Source organism: Cervus canadensis, chromosome 6 (assembly GCF_019320065.1).
Source record: "Cervus canadensis isolate Bull #8, Minnesota chromosome 6, ASM1932006v1, whole genome shotgun sequence".
Classification (NCBI taxonomy): domain Eukaryota; kingdom Metazoa; phylum Chordata; class Mammalia; order Artiodactyla; family Cervidae; genus Cervus; species Cervus canadensis.
In genome coordinates, this window is record NC_057391.1 from 96,354,106 (window position 1) to 96,374,828 (window position 20,723).

General features: G+C 47.2%; 1 protein-coding gene, 1 long non-coding RNA gene and 1 other non-coding gene across 4 annotated transcripts in view; 1 reads left to right on the forward strand and 2 right to left on the reverse strand.

Annotated features, from left to right (window-relative positions):
- Positions 1–319: 319 nt before the first annotated feature.
- On the reverse strand, positions 320–18,662 carry LOC122443964. The gene is made up of 3 exons (XR_006270160.1): positions 18,394–18,662; positions 3,277–3,325; positions 320–733 (listed from the first exon to the last, which is right to left on the reverse strand). It is a non-coding gene; the product is annotated as an uncharacterized LOC122443964 (long non-coding RNA).
- On the reverse strand, positions 13,026–13,127 carry LOC122444429. The gene has a single exon (XR_006270266.1). It is a non-coding gene; the product is annotated as a U6 spliceosomal RNA (small nuclear RNA).
- A 14-nt stretch (positions 18,663–18,676) lies between the features above and the next one.
- Positions 18,677–20,723, forward strand: part of GOLM2 (golgi membrane protein 2) — an 83,638-nt gene continuing 81,591 nt past the window's right edge. The window contains exon 1 of one of the 2 annotated variants that reach the window (XM_043472785.1): positions 18,677–19,266. In XM_043472785.1, the coding sequence (XP_043328720.1) occupies positions 18,940–19,266 (327 nt within the window). In that variant the 5' untranslated portion in view covers positions 18,677–18,939. The remainder of the gene's footprint in view (positions 19,267–20,723) is intronic. The other variant, XM_043472786.1, reaches the window with a different exon arrangement.

Sequence of the window (20,723 nt, forward strand, 5' to 3'; positions counted from 1 at the left end):
TTGGACTATAAAGAAAGCTGAGTGCAGAAGAATTGATGCTTTTGAACTGTGGTGTTGGAGAAGACTCTTGAGAGTCCCTTGAACTGCAAGGAGATCTAACCAGTCCATCCTAAAGGAAATCAGACATGAGTGTTCATTGGAAGGACTGATGCTGAAGCTGAAACTTCAATACTTTGGCCACCTCATGCGAAGAGCTGACTGATTTGAAAAGACCCTGATGCTGGGAAAGATTGAAGGTGGGAGGAGAAGGGGACAACAGAGGATGAGATGGTTGGATGGTGTCACTGACTCGATGGACATGAGTTTGAGTAGACTCCAGGAGCTGGTGATGGACAGGGAGGCCTGGCGTGCTGTAGTCCATGGGGTCGCAAAGAGTTGGACACGACTGAGCAACTGAACTGAAACCATGGTGGAGGTAATGAGGATAATGGTGACCTCCTTCCAAAGGTCCCATTCTGACCTGTGCACATTGCTATGTTTATTTATTTTTGGCCGTGTCGTGTCTTCATTGTGGCGTGTGGCCTTTCTCTAGTTGCGGAGAGCAGGGGTCCTCTCTGGCTGCAGTGCACCGGCTTCTCTGCAGTGGCTTCTCTGGTTGGAGAGCACAGGCTGCAGGCACATGGGCTTCAGTAACTGTGACTTGCTGGCTGCACCATGCATGGGTTTCAGCAGTGGTGTGCAGGGGCTTAGTTGCTCCATAGCATGTGGAATCTTCCCAGACGGGGGATCAAACCTGTGTCCCCAGGATTGGGAGGCAGATTCTTAGCTACTGAGCCACAAGGGAAGTCCCACATTTTAATGGAAAACGGTATTTAGAATCCAAGATCTGGACAGTAGATGTGCTCATTCCTACTGAGATGTTGCTGCTCCCAGGCAAAGCTAAGGAATATACATTAGCCTGTGTACACACATATATGCAGAGACACTCCTTACCCTCTGATACCACACGCCAGGCTACCATTCCTCAGCCCTCTGAGGAACCCGCCCCTTACCCTGGTCAGCTGGTGACACCACAGGCCGGGCCACCCTCCCTGAATGAGTCCTCCTTGTCCCTGGGGCTGTGGGTCTCCTTGTGGGTCTCCTTGGCCTCCTGCCTTCCCTCCCCACCGTGAACGCCCACCTCTCTGCTCCACCTGATGCCTTTGGCACTGAATCGTTTAGGAGGAAGAAGTAAAAGGGACCACCGCAGACTTTGGTTCAAAGTGTTGATACTTGTTGTACTCGTATCTGACCTATTAGACAATACTAATCATAACTGCCAGCATTTCCCCAATCTTTTGTCTCTATTGTAATGAAAAATTTTTATGAAATATTTATACAGCTAGGATGCCTTCTTCCTTATGACAACATCTATTTTGCAAATTTGCAGTTGTATTTAAGCAACTCTCTTGGCAAACACTGAGGAACTCCCACCTCAAGAATTAATGAGTGAAGACAAGGTCTGTAAACCTATTTATTCCATGCTTTCATTATCAAGTTATAGGACTCTAGGGAAGTGATCCAGGGGAGAGCTACCGAAACCAGAAATGGAGTTTTGTAATACTGTGAACTGCCTTTGCTGTGAATAACAAGATCTTCCTCACTAGCCTGTGAACATCAAGGAAATGAGCTGTGTCTTCTACGCTGTATGTGCCCCTCAAGGTCGGGTCCTAAATATAATCTGTGTACGTATGTATGTGATGCTCCCTGAGCTTCTAGGCTGACAGAGCTGTGACAGCATCGTCATGGTAGTGGTTACAAAATCTGATGGATGCTTACTGGACTGTATCCTCCCTGTTTTCTTTCTGGCTGTGCGGGGACTCTGTTATGGCAAGCAGGCCTCTAGTTTCAGCGACAGCCTCCTCCAGCTGGGGTGCACGGGCTCTAGAGCGCAGGCTCAGTAACTGCAGCGTTTGGGCTTATTTGCCCCGCAGCTTGTGGGATCTTAGTTCCCTGACCAGGGATCAAACCGGCGTCCCCTGCATTGGAAGCTGGATTCTTAAGGTTTTACGCTCCTTGAACTCCGTGGCCACAGATCGCTCCTTGAAGTCCTGCGTGTCTGGCTGCTGAGCTGCGTGGCTCGTCTCCTGCCTCCCTGGCTGCGTCATCTTGGTGGCCCTCGAACGTCCTGTGCGCTCTGCTGGCCTCCCGACAGCGAGCCCGTGCTGGGTGCGTCTATGTGCCAGGCCCTGCTCTCAGTGCTGGAGATACAGCAGGGAGAGAAGGAGACCCAGAGGCCCGTCCTGGCAGAACTGAAGGGACACAGAGCCTCTCCCTTTTGTGGGCGATCCCTCGCCTCCTCTTCACAGGAGTAACCTCTGTGGAGCGCGGGCTGGCCGGCAGGCACACGACGGGTTAAGCAGCCTCTCCCCTGCAAGCTTCTCTTCTGGGAGGGAGACTTTCTAGATGCTCCTCTCTCTGACCTGGCGGCCTCTCTCGTCGCCTGCTTCCAACTTTGCCCGCCGTGCGGGCCATCTGCTGCCTGCAGACAGTGCTGGCTTCATAAAGGGCGAGTCTTACCGGGTTGCTGAAAGCCTCTGTGGGTTCCCGTTGCTCTGGGGGTGAACCTGGATCCTTCCTGAGCCGGCCTCTGCCTGCCCTCCCTGCTCCCAGCTCCCCCTCCCTTGCATCACACACTCCTTTCCCTCCGCGGGCCTGCCTGCCTTTGCTCAGCTGTGCCCTGGCCTGGAGCACCCTTCCCAGCTTCTGCTTCTCCGACTCTGCCTTTAGGCTCAGCGTTTTTCCTCCTCCACCTGCAGTCCTATGGCCCAGGAGTGCTCAGCACGTGGGGTGATAGTTACCTATTTATTTTTCTGTCTCTCCCTGGGAGACAGACACAATGGTAACTAAGTGTTCAATGTCTACCTCCAGGGATGGTAAACCCTCTGCGTGTGGGCTGGGGCTGTCTCATTCCCGCTGTATCTGTAGCATGCTGGGCTGGGCGGGGAGTAATAAACACACAGGACGCTGGCACGGTGAGCCCAGCCAGGAATTGTTCTAAGAACCTCACAAGTGTCAGCTAATTTCATCCTCACCACAACTCAATGAGGAACAAACTGTTATTAGTCCCTGTTTACAGATGAGAAAATAGGCACAGAGGGTTATCGATGCCCTTTTAAGTGTAGAGGTAGGCTTAGCATCCAGACGGTCGGTCAGCCCCGAAACTGTGCTCTGGGCCACAATGCCTGTTGCTTGGACCCTGGGCTCCCAGCAGGCACTCAGCTAGTGTTAGCTGATGATATGTACACTCCCAGGCATACATGCCTCCCACATAGGAGTAAGATCTCTTCTACTCACCTCTGTGTACTCAGCATACCCCACATGGTTGGGACTAAATCAGTATTTCCTGAATGAATGAAAAAAAAAAAAAATGACTCAAATCCTCAGAAGTACAAGGAACAACTTATTTTATCATAATGACCTCATTCCTACCTTCCTAACATATGTTTAAATTTAAATTTCATTTTCTATTACATAATACGTGTTGTGCTAGTCAAGGTTGCAGAGCCCTTATTCCATCAGGACCACCTCATGGGCGGCATTCACAAAAAGCAGTGTGACAGCCACTGTTCGTGTTCAGGCCCCCATGCACCCGATTTCCCTCTCTGCAGTCACCGCTGATACCAAACGTCTCCATCCTTCCAGAGCTGGTCTCCTCGCATTTGAACTGACCAATTGTATGGGTGTTATTCAACATGGAATTCTTCATCTTGCCTTGTTCATTTTACACCTTTGGGAGATTGTTTCATTGTGTATAGAATAGGCTCATTCTTTTAATTGTTACATGTTACCTATGGATGGTATGGATGGATGGTATGGATTTAACACAGTTTAGCTATTCCTCTGTTTAACCAGTCTTCCGTGTATTTAATCATCCTCTCTTAAGTTGTTTTTAAATTGTTTATATTATAAATAGTGCTGCTACATGCCGTTACTATGCCCTCCACTTTTTAAACATATCTGAAGTTTATATTTGCAGAATTGGATTGCTTGGGTAAAGCAGAGGAACGACTTTCTAACAGTAGAATTTCAGTCATCTGTGACAGGCATGGATGAGACATATTTGTGTTGGGGCTTTGAGTATGTCAGATTCTGCTAGGAACTGATTGTCCACCCCCCGCCTCCATATATTCCATGCTGGGGAATGATATTTGTGGATTTGATGGTTTGTTATTCTTTAAAGGGAAAAGAGAGCTCTCACAGAAAGTCACAGGAGGGTGGCTAACTGGTTGGGGCCCATCCTACCTCACTTCTAGAGTAAGACCTTGCTAGGCAACAGAGCACCTAGACCACTCAGCAGTGAGTTAACCGGAGGTCCTGAGAAGCCTGAGTTCAGGGATCAGTCCACAAAGAAACATGTTTGAACTCTGACCCCAGAGTCACTTTGTGGGGAAGAGGGAGAAGGTCATTGCTGTTTCTGAGACTCTGAGGATGTGACTCCTATTAACACCACGGGATAGGTGATGGACAGGTAGATGAATGGATGGATAGGAGGTGGGATGGACCCGTGATGCGTAGATGTAGATAAGCAGATATCGATCAGGTAGGCATGAACTTAGACTTGCTTTTGAATTTGTGCACTGCCGCTTCCTATTTATGGGACTTTAGATAACTTCTTTGATCGCTCAGAGCCCCCGTTTCCTTGTTTATAATGGGATTGTCTTCTCTGTGAAGCAGCACCAGTGGTCATAAACCAATGAGGGTAAGTGGCCTGGCACAGAGCCTGGCCCACAGTGGTCTCCTCTGTGCAAGTGTAGCTGCCATCATTGATTCCATGACTGGATGGTCCCTGGATGGTATATTGAGGGCATCTCTTTGACAGCAGTCGATAGGCATGTACTGCACACTCTGTTTGGCCCCTGCCTCTGAAGGAATGAACCTGCAGGGTGTGGTTCTTGGCCTTCTCTCCCTCCCAGCGTGCTTGGCCCGTGGCATTCAAGTGCTCGGCACGCTCCCAGCATGCATTGTACAGGGCAGGATTTCTAACTGCACTCATCTGTATCCAGGCTAGGAAAGTAACGTTATTATAGGATTTACCCAGATCCACTGAAATCTATATTAAAACCATAAATAAATAAAGGAAAGGCAGGGACCCTCAGATTTGGGTCTCCTGGCTACAATTTATTTGCAAAACAATATTGAGCTTGCACCTGCCGCCTATAGAGCAATGATGGGGTGAAGGCTAACAGACACTTGTGGGGTGTCTCATTCCCTTGGGTTTGGGTAAACTCCATTCACCCTCCAGATGTGAACTGAGGTCAGTTATCACAGGTGTCTGGCCATTGTTCCCACATGATTCCAAATGGCTCTCTCTTGTAGAGGTCACTTTGCTGACTGGCTGAGGTGCTAACCCCCCACCCCCAACTCAGGGACCTCAGGGAACCACAGACATGAGGGCCTTAGCTGGTGCATTGGCTGTTTGGCTAAGAGGCCAGGCCGCCCAGGCCTGCCAGGCCCAGGCGGGCTCTCTCAGTCCAGCAGGCAGACACAGGCTTAACCTGCCTAAGCAGCTGTGTTAAGCCCCTGTGTCTTCAACCAGGGTGTGGAGACCAACCTCGCCTGAGCCTCCCCACACCCTGACTCAGCCCACAGGCCCGACTCTTGTCTCCTCTGTGCCCTCACAGCCTGTTGTTCCTGCAGCTGTTAAAGCGCCCACTGTAAGCTTAAATACGTCTCTGCATCACGTTGCTGACAGAGGTCCATCTAGTCAAAGCTAGGGTTTTTCAGTAGTGGATGCGAGAGGCGGACCATAAAGAAGGCTGAGCGCTGAGAAGAACTGATGCTTTTGAACTGGCTGGAGACTCCTGAGAGTCCCTTGGACTGCAAGGAGATCAAACCAATCAATTCTAAAGGAAATCAACCCTGAATATTCTTTGGAAGGACTGGTGCTGAAGCTGAAGCTCCAATATTTTGGCCACCTGATGCAAAGAGCCAACTCTGAAAAGACCCTGATGCTGGGAAAGATTGAGGGCGGGAGGAGAAGGGGACGCCAGAGGATGAGATGGTTTGATGGCATCACTGACTTGATGGACGTGAGTTTGCGTAAACTCCGGGAGTTGGTGATGAACAGGGAGGCCTGGCGTGCTGTGGTCCAGGGGGTCACAAAGAGTTGGATACGACCATGTGACTGAACAGCAGCAACACCTTCCAAGGCAGTATTTTTTATGTTTTGTTTGTTAGAGATTTTATAAAATCTTGAATTCATGAAAATGGCAATGGGGTGTACATGATCTTCTATCTGGGAGGTTAGAGTTGAAAACAACACATTGGTGATTTGGAATTCCATTGGGTTCTACTCTGTAGATAAAAAGAACTGTGGGAAATCAAGCTTATACAGAACCTTCACTATGGACACTGCTCTTGAATTCTATTTTCATCCGTTCTGCAGTCAGTCGTTCAACAAACACCTATCAACTCTCACTTTTGTGCCAGACGCTATGCTAGGCATACGGTATAATTCTATGAGGAAGACATGGGCTGTGCCTTGGAGGCCAACACAGTGTGGCTATCTAGCCCTAAATTTTGCTGACACATTGACACCTCTTTCCAGAGTATAAGAAGTCAATTTATAGAATTACTTTTGGAGCATAATTTTCTGGAGCTTTGAGACTATCTATGTTTAAATTTACAGTATGTATTCATTCACCAAAAATCTGTGTAAGACACTGTGTCGACAGCAGTGGTGAGAAGGGGATATAGAGAAGAAAACATGAAGTCTCTACTTTCTAGGACCCAGATCTAAATAACGGAAGTCATATGTAGACAGAAAATCCAGTCTGTTGATTCCTCTGTGATTGCACGTGGCACTGACTCATCTCTCCCCTTTCTCATGAGTACTCTTGGTCTGTGCTGTGTGCTCGGGCTGTGGTAAGCACTTCAGGCCGGTGGAAGAGTTCTAAAGTGTGATCGTGCCCTCTAGGCACTCGGGGGTCTCCCTGGGAGAGAAAAGCAGGATTCAGAGGCAAGTAGAACATCCAGCCAACTGCACCTGCAGACCGAGACCAGAGGCTCACAGAACGCTTCGGTGGAAGGCAGCCCGGCACCAGGCAGCATGAGCCTGGTGATGCTTCGTGGGGGCAGGAGACCCTGAACCCGTTCTGAGGACCGGAAAGGCCTTCCAGAGAGAGGCAGGGAGGACATTCCGGGCCAGGGCAAGGGCACGAGCAAAGCTCTTGAAGTGTCCGGAATTTCTCTTTAGAAACTGAGACATGAGGGGATAGTGTCGGGGGGAAACATGCTGCAAACAGCAGTCATCCCAGAGCAGCGCCAGGAGCAGCCCTGGGCGGGTTGGGCGGTGGTCCTGATGCTGACTCTGCCCCTTCCGGGGAGCAGTGGGCTCTCATCTGTTCCTCTGTCTGTGCTCTTTGGGTAAAAGGACCCAGAGGACTTATTTCATTCCTCTCTGCAAAGAAAAGGCTGTCATGACCTTAGATGGAGCTGGAGAGGGCAGACCATAGAGTACCCCTGCCTCACCCCAGCCCCCTCCAAAAGGGCACCTCGGAGACCTCTGTTCTACGTCCTGTTACTGACAGGCATGACGCAGGGACTCCATGACTCGCAGTCGAGGTGAACAAAACCAAAACACCAAGCCTTCAGAAACGCTCTTAATTAAAAAGGGAACAGAGCAGCTTTGTGCACATTTATTTACCTCGTGATTTATGGTAGCCATCCAGTCTGCTCTGGAAACAGGCTTCAGAGGTAAGAGGGGAGTGGCGAGGGGCTGGGAGGCCTCCGGGCTGGCTGAATTCCCTTCCACTCACTCTAGATTATTTTTGGAACGGCTGGGCTTGCTTGAGCCATGCAGCCAGCTTCCTTGGGCTTTCGGCAGCAGGGGGTGTCCTTGTCCTCCTTTGGAAAGTCTGTAGCATTGGCAGGCACTGCAGGCTTTGAAGTAATGAGTTCCAGGCAATCAGAGTGGGAGCCAGTCCCAAACTCTCCCTGCAGAGGACTGCATCTGCTTCATGACTCCATCCCCGAGAAAGAAGGTGCCCGAGGTGGTGGTGGACCCGTGGGGGCGGCGGGGCGGGGAGCGTGCCCACAGCCCAGCGGTGACCTGAGAGGGACTCAGGAGTCACCTGTCTGAAGCTTGACCCCTCCACACACCAGCTGTGTGACCCTGGGAAAGTCCCTCCCTCTCTCTGAGCCTCACTCGCTTCTTGTATAAAGTACAGATGATTCCACACATAAATTTCTTAGCACAGAGAGTCTGGCATATAATAAGCATTCAGAAAATATTAACTGATGAATTCTTTCTACTGCAAAAAGAAATGTCCACATGTTGATAGAGCAAGTCTGGCATTCAGGAGATTTGTCACCAAGATTATTTCTCCAAGAGTACAACTCTGTTTTACTTTGGGATGATCTTCTTTTTAAAGGAAATAGCCTTTTTTGGGAAACATAACTTTTCTTGTTTGTTTTTCCTCAAGTTACAGATTGATACCTGTTTATTGCATAATTTTTAGCATATTAAGGAAAGCATAAAAAAGAAAATTAAAATCACCCACAATCTTGTCAGTGGAGATAACCATGATGAATATGAAGATGTGTTTCCTTCTAGTTCTTTCTCTTACTGTCTTTAAAAAGGAGAATATGCTGAGACTACTATTTTCTTACTAGTAATGTTCCTTTAATGATACATCCCAAACTTCTTTTAATATCATTAAATATTTCTTCTGTACCTTGAAAATGTGTTAGTCGCTCAGTTGTGTCCGACTCTGTGCGACCCTATGGGCCGTAGCCCGCCAGGCTCCTCTGTCCATGGAATTCTCCAGGCAAGAATACTGGAGTGGATAGCCATTCTCGTCTCCAGGGGATCTTCCCAACCCAGGTCTCCTGCATTGCAGGTGGGTTCTTTACCATCTGAGCCACCAGGGAAGCTTCTTCTGTACCATAATCTTATTTTATTTTATTGGCCATGCCATGTGGCATGTGGGATCTTAGTTCCTTGAGTGGGGATTGAACCTGCACCCCCTTCACTGGAACCACTGGACCCCCAGGGAAATCCCTATACAATAATTTTAAATGTCCTCAAAAGATTTGCTGAATCAATGTAACTCCAACCCCTACTTTCTGAACCCCCGTGTGTTGGGTAATTTGCAGGACTCATGGAGTTCTCTGTGAGGTAGATATGATTACTGCCATCTAATCCATGGCAAGACCAAGCCCAGAGTCATTGCACCGGTCAGAGGCAGAACTGGGATTCAAACCCGGCTTGTTAGCCTCCAGAACCAAAGGACCTCCCATTCCAGAGAGGGGCTGGTTGTCCCCAGAGGAGAATGTGGCATGCACGTGGTAGACTGTCTCTTTGGAGGGAGTCAAGGCTTCTATGAGCCTGCTCAGTTAAGAACCTGCCCAGACAAAAAATGTGAACCATCTCTTTCCCAGAAAGGATACCCAAATGGGCAATAAAACATACAAAAAGGCACTCATTTGCATTACTCATCAGGGCAATGCAAATTAACGTCACCATTTGATGCCAATGGAAAGGCTGGAATGAAAAAGGCAGGCAACACCAAGTGTTGAAGAGGATATGGAGCAACCAGGAACTCACATGCCCCTGGCGGGAATGTCGGTTGGTAAAACCTAGACAGGCAGGGGCCTGGGGCCCTGCGCTGGAGTGCTGGAGTGCTTGTGCCCAGACAAACGTCTCCTCAAACAACAAGCAAATAAACTACGTGGGACTAAAAACAACTGCGTGCATGCACAGCTGGGGTAAATTCTGGGCAAAACATCGAAAAAAGACCAAAAACCCAACTGCTACTTCTAAAGAGCTGGGAGCAAAAATTGTGTGTCGGGAGCAAAAGAAGGGCACTTCACATGCCCCCTGCACTAAACATCATAAAGAGGTGGGCAAAACACTGGACACACCCACACCCTCACCCCATGCGAGGCACCAGCTCACCCGGCCTCAGGGAGTGAGCAACGGGACCTGTTACTTGTCTTCGCTCCCTCCTGCAACCACAGAAACCCCAATAAAGCGTCGCCTGAATGTCTTGGCCTGGCCTCATCAATTTCTGTTGACTGGGGAAGGCCAAGAACCCTGGTCAGTATCACAACCACTTTGGAAGCTGCTTAGCAGTATCTACTAAAGCTGAGCAAGTTATTTTCTACAATTGGAGGTATGTGCCAAACAGCATCAGGATGTGTGTGCCCGAAACACACACACTAAAGTGTTCTCCACGGCACCATTTGTAAAAACCCTATGCCGCAAAGAATTCTGACATCTGTCAACAATAGTTTGGGATAAAAGCAGTGTGGTAATGAGTGTATCTAAAGGAAATCAACTCTGAATATTCACTGGAAGGACTGATGCTGAAGTTGAAGCTCCAACACTCTGGCCATCTGATGCGAAGAGCTGACTCATTTGAAAAGACCCTGATGCTGGGAATGATTGAAGGCAACAAGAGAAGGGGACGACAGAGGATGAGAAGGTTGGAGGGCATCACCGACTCGATGGACGTGAGTTTGAGTAAACTCCGGGAGATAGTGAAGGACAGGGAAGCCTGGTCTGCTGCGGTCCATGGGGTCACAAAGAGTCAGACACGACTGAGCGACTGAACAAGGAGTGTACCACACACCAGCGAGGATGAACCCACTACTGGTGAAGAAAGAAACATAGCCTTAAAAGACACATACTGTGTGATTCACAGGATCAACACGTATGAAGAACAGGCAGATGTAACCTGTGGTTTTAGAAGTCAGGGTAGTAGTTACTCTCATGGGGGGTGTGGAGGTGGATGACTGCAAGGGGCATGGCGGGGGAGGTTCTGGGATGCTGGTAACACTCTGTGTCTTGACCAGGACGCTGGTTCCACGGGCTTCTTCATCTCATGAAAGTTCATTAAGCTGTACACGTAGGTGCATTTTTCTGTGTGTGTTATCCTTCAATTAAATGTTGAATTATAAAGGCTCTACAAGAAGGAACAGACTGCATTCTTCCCTTTTCTCAGCAAACCCAAGGACCCAGCCAGCCAGTGCGGTGCTTCTACCCAGGCCCCTTGCTCCGGGCTTTGACAAGTTCTGCTGGGCCTCCCAGGTGGCGCTAGTGGTAAAGAACCCACCTGCTGCTGCAGAAGATACAAGAGACATGGGGTTAGATCCTTGGGTCGGGAAGATTCCCCAGAGGACAGCGTGGCAACCCACTCCAGTATTCTTGCCTGGAGAATCCCATGGACAGAGGAGCCTAGAGGGCTACAGTCCATGGGGTCACAGAGAGTCAGACGGGACTTAGCACACATGCCAGGCCAACAGTGGCCCTCTGCCGCTGCTGGGCCGAAGCAAGCCAGACAAGCGGACATTGTCCACCCTGGTCACTGTTCCAGACACCAGGTAAATCATGTCCGATTCTTTGCAACCCCATGGACTGGAGCCTGCCAGGCTCCTCTGTCCATGGCATTCTCCAGGCGAGAATATGGAATGGGTTGCCATGCCCTCCTCCAGGGGATCTTCCAAATCTGGGGATTAAACCCGTGTCTCTTCTGTCTCCTGCACTGGCAAGCGAGTTCTTTACTATTAGCACCACCTGGGAAGCCCGTGGTATGTATATATGTGCATATACACAATGGAATATTACTCAGCATAAACATGAAATACTGCCATTTGCAGCAACACGGATGGACCTAGGGAACATTATAGTGAAGTCAGTCAGACAGAGACAAATGCTATGTGATGCCATTTACACATGGAATCTAAAAAGTAATACAAATGAATCTACACACAAAACAGACAGACTCATAGACACAGAAAGCAAATTTATGGTTAACAAAGGGACAGGGAAGGAGAAACAAATTAGAAGCATGGGATTAATAGATACAAACTTCTATACATCAAAGAGATAAGCAACAAGGATTTACTGTGTAACACAGGGAATTACATTCAATATCTTATAATAATCTGTAACAATATAATCTGAAAAATATAACTGAATCACATTGCTGTATACCTCAAACTAATGCAATGTTGTGAATCAACAGATTACTCACTTCATAATAAAATTTTCAAGTGAATATTTTCTCGATCAACAATTATAGTAATGATATAATTGTGATCATATGGGTATCTGAGAGATTTGTATTACTATTATTAATAATGGAGAAATTCATCAATAAATGGTAATGAAAGAAGAAAATAAGTTGGGGAAACGTTCCAATATGAAATACTCAAACAAAGGGTCAGAGAGATGATATAGCCTGAAAAACAGGATATCGTTGGAGCTAGGGAATAGGATACAGGGAAAAAATAAGGCTGGAGAGGCTGATAGATGCTGGGTGCAGTCTTACTAAAACTACAGCCCTTTAGATTTGAGTTTACCAATATTCTGACTCTAAGAACGTCTTTTATGATGTCAGAAACTGTACAGATAGTTTATACTCATGTGATAGTAATTGTATGTTTAGTGTTCACTGATTAAAAATATATATAATGGAAAAGGTTATAAACCACTAGTAATTTTAAATAAGTTTTTATTTTATTCATAACCATAGCACCTCAGACTTTTTTAAAAAAAGTGGTGAGATTATGCAGAAATTATTTATTCAATATGTAGACAAAGGTTGGGGAACAGACAGATTCATTCCTGCCCCCACCACAAACTGAAAACCACTGCTGCAGTAATGGCAACAGTAGCAGCGACATCATTTTTATTAATTTCTATTGGGTTATAGCTGCTTTACAAGATGGTGTTAGTTCCCACTGTACAGCAAGTTAATCAGCTGCACACACACACATGTCCCCTCTTTTGACTTCCCTGCATTCGAGTCACCACAGAGCAGCCAGGAGAGTCCACTGCGCTCTACCGTATGTTCTCACGAGTTATCTGTCTTACACCCACTGCCAACAGTGTACGTCAACCCCAACCTCCTGACTGCTCCCACCCCGCCTTTCCCTTGTGATAGCCATACATTTGTTCTCTACATCTGTGTCTCTACTTCTGCTTTGCAAACAAGCTCATCTGCACCATTTTCCTAGACCCCTCACATGCGCGTTAATATACAGTGCTTGTGTTTCTCCTACTTCATTCTGTCTCCAGGTCCATCCACGTCTCTACAAACATTATGGAGTGCTTCACGAGTTTGCATGCCATCCTTGCACGGGCCAGGCTAATCTCTGCATTGTTCCAATTTTAGTATGTGTGTTGCCAAAGTGAGCACAGTAGTAGCTACATTTATTGAATGTTTGCTAAGTGCCTGTTCTAAGCACTGCTGTATTAACTCATTTAATTCACACAATGACCGTATGAGATAAACATTATGAGGACCCTATTTATAAAAGTTTGTTTCTGCTTCCTTACACTTTTTCTTCTCTTTTCCTTTACTAAAAGACTCAGAACTGCTAACCTAATCTGTCGGATCACAGACTTTCAAGGGACTTGTGATCTGTGCTGTTACTGTGTACTGTTACTTAGATCCCAAACTTGAACTGGTAGTCAGGAAGTGCCGAGCCTTGCTGGGAGTCAGAAGCTAGATGGAGCTCTAGCTCCAAGAGAATCTCTCAGGTTAACGCTTAGGAAGTACAGCGGGCTTCTTCCTTTGGTAACGGTAGCTCTTAGTGGACCAGAGGAAGCTCTCCAGTGGCTTTTGTCCCAACTCCTTAGATATTCCTTCTGTGGAATCTGTGGGAGTGAACTGGAAGGAATGGCCCTAGTAACTCGAGGACAAAATCACTTTTTTCCTCATGCCAGCCCCTCACCATCTCTTTTGCTATCGCTTATACTGGCGTAGTGACGCTCAGAAGGGACATCGTGGCTGCTGCTCATCCCTTTACGACTCACCACCTCTCCTGCGGTCAGGACTGCACTGGGCAATGTGCACAGACATACGTAAGACGGATGCCTCCCCTAGAAGTCCCGGCTTGGGACCGGAAAGCTACGCTGCTTCACCCCGGGTGGCATCAGAGAAAAGGATGAATCAAACAAAGGTCTTTGTGGTAAGGAACTAGAAATTAATCTGGGATGCCATCAGGTCTACCCCGGTGCATCTCCACCTCGCCTTGGTGGCAGAACTGGGAGGGAGGAGTACAGCACCTGCGTCCGTAAGGGGCAGACCAAGTCCAGCCAGGCAAGGAAGGCTTCGGTGGAGTCTGTCTACACCCCCATCTAGAGCAGGGCGGGACGCCTACAGTGGACAGAAGCCATGCCTGTGGGTGCCGCTTTGTTCTCTCTTACAGATGGGAGCTAACAGTTCTAGAACCACTCCTTTAAAATGTATTTAAAAAAAAACGGGGCCAAGTTTGATCCCCAGAATTGAAAAACACATGCCTGATCTTCTTCTGTGATACTGAATGGCCACAGTATCCTTTGGAAGATGGGGGACACTGGCCGGTTCAAAGGTCTTAATTATGATACTGTTTTACAACTAGACCAGTTCTGTAGAAAACAAGAGAAATGGGCAGAAGTGCCCTATGTGGTGCTCTGTGAGAAATGCCAGACTTGTGTCCTAAGGGTGCAGACTTGGGTGTAAAAACTTCAGCTGCCTCCTGTCCTTTTACTTTGCCCCTGTATCTGGGTCTCCCATCTGAACAGGCTGAAAATCAGGGCACCCTTCTAGGAGGGGCTGCCTCAGTCTCGGCAGAATTTCAAACAGTCCCAGTTGTGGTCGAGATTATCTAGAGGATCCAAAAAGTACACAGAAGCCTTTACAGGACTAACTTTATGAGCTTATTTGGAGAAATGTAATGACTCCTGACTCGAGAGCTCTAGTTTTAGGGAAGCTCCTACTTTTGAAGCTGAATGGCTTGACCGTGAGACAAGGGAAAAGAGAGAACATGAAATAGCCTTCCTTCCTTCTGGGAGCCAAGCGGTTCCCGTAACAAAGCCACTTTGTCAGATGTATTCTTTTGTAACCCCCATGGACTGTAGCCTGCCAGACTCCTCTGTCCATGGAATTCTCCAGGCAAGAATATTGGACTGGGTTGCCATTTTCTTCTTCAGGGCATCTGCCTGGCCCAGGGATTCAACCTACATCTCCTGCATTGCACAGGGATTTCTATCATGGAGCCACCTGGAAACCCCTCAATACAGCACTTATACACTGTCTTGATGACATCTGGTTTGGGCTCTTTACCCAGATAATCACAACAGTGTGACCACTCACCCAAAGCCAGACATCCTGGAATGTGAAGTCAAGTGGGCCTTAGAAAGCATCACTACAAACAAAGCTAGTGGAGGTGATGGAATTCCAGTTGAGCTATTTCAAATCCTAAAAGATGATGCTGTGAAAGTGCTGCACTCAATATGCCAACAAATTTGGAAAACTCAGCAGTAGCCACAGGACTGGAAAAGGTCGGTTTTCATTCCCATCCCTGAGAAAGGCAATGTCAAAAAATGTTCAAACTACTGCACAATTGCACTCATCTCACACGCTAGTACAGTAATGCTCAAAATTCTCCAAGCCAGGCTTCAGCAATACATGAACCGTGAACTTCCAGATGTTCAAGCTGGTTTTAGAAAAGGCAGAAGAAGCAGAGATCAAATTGCCAACATCCACTGGATCATCGAAAAAGCAAGAGAGTTCCAGAAAAACATCTATTTCTGCTTTATTGACTATGCCAAAGCCTTTGACTGTGTGGATCACAATAAATTGTGGAAAATTCTGAAAGAGATGGGGATACCAGACCACCTGATCTGCCTCTTTGAGAAACCTATATGCAGGTCAGGAAGCAATAGTTAGAACTGGACAGGGAACAACAGACTGGTTCCAAATAGGAAAAGGAGTATGTCAAGGCTGTATATTGTCACTGTGCTTATTTAACTTATATGCAGAGTACATCATGAGAAATGCTGGGCTGGATGACGCACAGCTAGAATCAAGATTGCCGGGAGAAATATCAAAAACCTCAGATATGCAGATGACACCACCCTTCTGGCAGAAAGTGAAGAGGAACTAAAAAGCCTCTTGATGAAAGTGAAAGAGGAGAGTGAAAAAGTTGGCTTAAAGCTCAACATTCAGAAAACTAAGATCATGGCATCTGTTCCCATCACTTCATGGAAATAGATGGGGAGACAGTGGAAACAGTGTCTGACTTTATTTTTGGGCTCCAAAATCACTGCAGATGGTGATTGCAGCCATGAAATTAAAAGACGCTTACTACTTGGAAGAAAAGTTATGACCAAACTAGATAGCATATTAAAAAGCAGAGACATTACTTTGCCAACAAAGGTCCGTCTAGTCAAGGCTATGGTTTTTCCAGTGGTCATGTATGGATGTGAGAGTTGGACTGTGAAGAAAGCTGAGCATGAAAAATTGATGCTTTTGAACTGTGGTGTTGGAGAAGACTCTTGAGAGTCCCTTGGACTGCAAGGAGATCCAACCAGTCCATCCTAAAGCAGATCAGTCCTGGGTGTTCATTGGAAGGACTGATGCTGAAGCTGAAACTTCAATACTTTGGCCACCTCATGCGAAGAGTTGACTCATTGGAAAAGACCCTGATGCTGGGAGGGATTGGGGGCAGGAGGAGAAGGGGACAACAGAGGATGAGATGGCTGGATGGCATTACTAACTCGATGGACATGAGTTTGAGTAAACTCCGGGAGTTAGTGATGGACAGGGAGGCCTGGCGTGCTGCGATTCATGGGGTCGCAGAGAGTCAGCCACGACTGAGCAACTGAACTGAACTGAACTGAACTAAATAGGGAGAAGAGCTTGAAGAGGTAACCATCAAAGCAGATTAAAAAAAAGTTTTTTTCCATGGGGGAAGGGTGGAAAGAGGATTGGTTTTCCAGCTTCTGCCCTGCCACTTACTAGATGTATGACTCTGGGCAAGTTACTTCCATATCTAGCAAAGAGTTAAGCACCTGATGAAAAAATGTATGTGAATGTGACAGTAATAACATACTTTTACATGCCAGAATCTCATATAAAAATGAAAAGTTTCTATAAAGAAAGAGTAACATGTTAAGCAGCTAACATCACTTTACAGATTAATTTTCAATTGGTAGGCTAAGCAAAGCAAGGCCAATATGAAATCGAGGAAAGGATAGGTGAATCCATTATAATCAAGGATTTCCCATTTTTGTCTTGCTTTTTTTTTTTTGCCAAAGTCTGGTTGTCCTTCGAGGTTGTCCTTTCTTGGATCTTACGAAACCAGGGCAAATGACTCAAGCTTGATGTGAAGTAAATATTAATAATTTTGGTGTTTTTATTTTTTGTATCTGTGGGAGAGAAATCATCACTCTTAAAGGTTTCGATAATATTTCCAGGCTACTCTAGGACTATTAGGCAGGTAACTTTATTTTTTAAATGGGTAAGAAGCACAGAATAATTATTCTATGACAAGTCTTCCTGCCTCAGAATCGTATCACTCTGACCTCAATGAAAATACCAAAGTTTTTGCATTTGGAGGGTTTTATGTGCATGTATGATCTTGAACCTGAGGTCTGAAAAAAATAAATCAGCACCACATTCTCCTTAAACAGGATAGAGTCAATAACTTTTAAAACTTTCATGCAAGGGCAAAGTAAATATGCAGAAAAAACAAAAAGAAGTAGGGGATTTTTCTGCATCACTTTAATTAAAGCTGAACATATAGCAACAGTTAGCCTGGAAGCCTATTATAACGCAAAGAGCAATGATGTTAGACACCAATGACCCGAATTCAAGCCTAATTCTGGCTCAAGATACGGGACTTTGAGAAAGTTTCTGGGCCATCTCTGTGTTTTCGATTCCTCATCCCTAAAACTGTGCTGCTGAGAGGATAACAAGGAAAACGGTTTCCCTTGTGACTCAAATGGTACACCACCTGTCTGCCAAAGCAGGGGACACTGGTTCAATCCCTGGGTCAGGAAGGTTCCCTGCAGGAGATGGCAACCCACTCCTAATATTCTTGCCTGGAAAATTCCATGGACAGAAGAACCTGGAGGGCTACAGTCCATGGGGTCCCAAAGAATGGGACACGAATTGGCGACTAAACAACAACAAAGCATGCAGAAGCAATTTGTAAAAGAGCTATTATTTCTCTCGTAGAATGTGCTTGCCATCAGTAACAGACTGTGTTATTATTCATTGCGGGCAGCTTGTGGACTTTCTACTTGGAAGCCTAGCTCGAGGCAAATGTAGCAGAGAGTTTAGGAACAGTTTCTAAAAGCTCACCCTTTCTGAAGCTCTTTCCCTCAGTGTGAAAGCAGTAACCTTGGAAACCAGGCTGGCACCACCCCTTTCAGTTATGAAGCTTAGCTCTAGTTCTTGCTTATCTGCGTAATATCTGGGACACTGCTATTTCACGGTCGTTTTCTTTTGGTGCTTGTTTTCTCTTCACAACGACGGCACAAGCGAGAAAATCTACTGAAGGAAGTACAAGATCCTTCTTGTCTCCCCTTCTGCCCGCAGCTCACCTAAGTTTTCCCTACATAGCGGTCGCAGCCTCAGACGTCCTAAAAACCGAAACCTCAGAGGGCCTAGACCGTGGGTCAAGGGTACTGACCAGGTAAAAGCCGAAGTGATTCCGGTTCAGGTACAAGAGCTCGTCCAGACAGCCAAAATGACCACACACGTCCACCCAGAGAGAACCCTCGCGAGACAACAGAGCGAGCAGCGAGAGATGTCCAGTTTCTCGCGAGAAGAGGAGGCGTCGACGGAAACTAGGAAATGGCTCCCTTGGCGACCCGGACCAGCCGATGGGCGGGGCCAGAATTAAGCCCACCCCTTTCCGGCTTATTTCCCCGCCTCCTAACCCTGAGGTGTCCGGCCTGCGGTGCGGGCGCCGGGTTCTCCGGGTTCCGCCCCGCTGGTGCAGGGTCTGAAGGAAAGCCTAGGGAACGCGCCTCGGCCGGCTTTGAAGGGGGGGGCGGGGAGGGGCCTGCGGCTGGCGGCCCCGCCCCCTTCTCCGGCTCGCGGGCGGGCGCGTCCGCCGGCTTCCCGCGTCGGCCGGCCCTGGGGCCGCGTCCCCCGGGCAACTCCTCAGCCGCGGCCTGAGCGTCTGCCCGCAGGTGTCGGCTCCGAGGCTCGGGGCGCGGCCTGCTTCGGCCCCATGGTGGGCTTCGGGGCGAACCGGCGGGCCGGCCGCCTGCCCTCCCTGGTTCTGGCGGTCCTGCTGGTGGTGATCGCGGTGCTCGCCTTCAATTACTGGAGCATCTCCTCACGCCACGTCCTGCTGCAGGAGGAGGTGGCGGAGCTGCAGGGCCAGGTCCAGCGCACCGAGGTGGCCCGCGGGCGCCTGGAGAAGCGCAATTCGGACCTCCTGCTCTTGGTGGACTCGCACAAGAAACAGATTGACCAGAAGGAGGCCGATTACGGCCGCCTTAGCAGCCGGCTGCAGGCCCGGGAGGGCCTGGGGAAGAGATGCGAAGATGACAAGGTAAGCACGAAGCCGCCTCCGCCAGCCCCCATAGTTTCCTTCAGCTCCGTGGCGGGGGTGTTCGCGCGGCCGTGGCCGCCTCTGCCTTCCAGAGTCGCTGCCTTGGAGGCTCCCCTTGCCGCTCACAACCATGTTTCTGTCAGACTTTAACTGGTTCGCCACGGCCACATTTTGCGGTCCCTTCCAGACGAAACTGTAAGTGTTTGGTTCTCAAGGGTGGCCTCTCCGTGGATGCCGCCTTTTCCCCAAGCCGGGCTGATGAGCTGGCAGTCGTGATGATCTGGCCCGTCTATGTGGCCGGCCGCCTTACGTCTACAGATACACAGGGTTAGAGACTGCCGGATTTGGTGTGAGTATTGTTGCCCTATCCTTTATTCTATGCGCACTGATCATTATTAATTTCTTTATTTAAAGAATGTGGCTTCCTCTAACCCTTCTACTTATGGCGATCACCATATATTTTTTAAGCAGTCTAACTTCTTGTAAATCTCTACAGGGCTATGTATTAAGCAGTTAAAGAATAAGAATTACTGCCTTTTTTTGTGATAAAAATATTTTTATAAGTGGGCTGTGGAGCCATATATGTATGAGCCACACTTGTGACTTGGACATAGATAATACAAAATTATGTACTCAGTTTGAATTGTTAGTGAAATTAACCCAAAAGATAGACTCTAAAAATAACATTCTAAGCAACAGAATCTCATGTCATTGTCCTAATTGATCTTGAAAGGAAATAAAAATACAATTTTGTATGCTTAACTTTTAAGGTTAGTGTTGGAAAGCCACACTAAGTTTTAATTGTGAAAGTTTAAAGCTAGACTGTAACTAGACCAATGCTGAGTAGTCTTTGTTCTCACCAGCATATTGGGAACTATATTATTAACTTATGACCTATGCAATTTTTGTTGATATACCAGACCTGTGAAAATTTCTGGGTGGGATAAGTATAATAGATACCTTTCTTTCTGGACCCTCTTTTGGTAATCATCACAGTGTTTTTGTGTGTGTCTGAGTTCTCATTATGAGTTTTTATTTTGTATGCCAATTATTTATAGTTAATCATTATAAATTAAAATCTCCTGAGCTCCCAATTTCCTTACTGTCACCAGCCTCTACTTTGTTTCTTATTTCATGAAGATTGAGGCCCACAGAAGCACTTGAGGTAAGTGCTTTTCAGTAGCCTACACTTTCACCATAACATAGCTTCTGAGAGGAGCAACAGATCAGCAAACTTATACTACATACTGAACTCTGTAGACTGAAAAGTTCTCTGGGGTGGAATAAACAGATATCCATGAAATTTTGGAGTATTAAAGGAGATCTTCAGACTTGAATGGTTAGGTATTACTATTCAAATTCTCTACAATCTGGAAAGAAAGATAAATCTTTTCTAGTGATTTATACTCTGGATTCCATTTCTTCCATCTACTGGACTGTGATTATCAGTTTCTTTC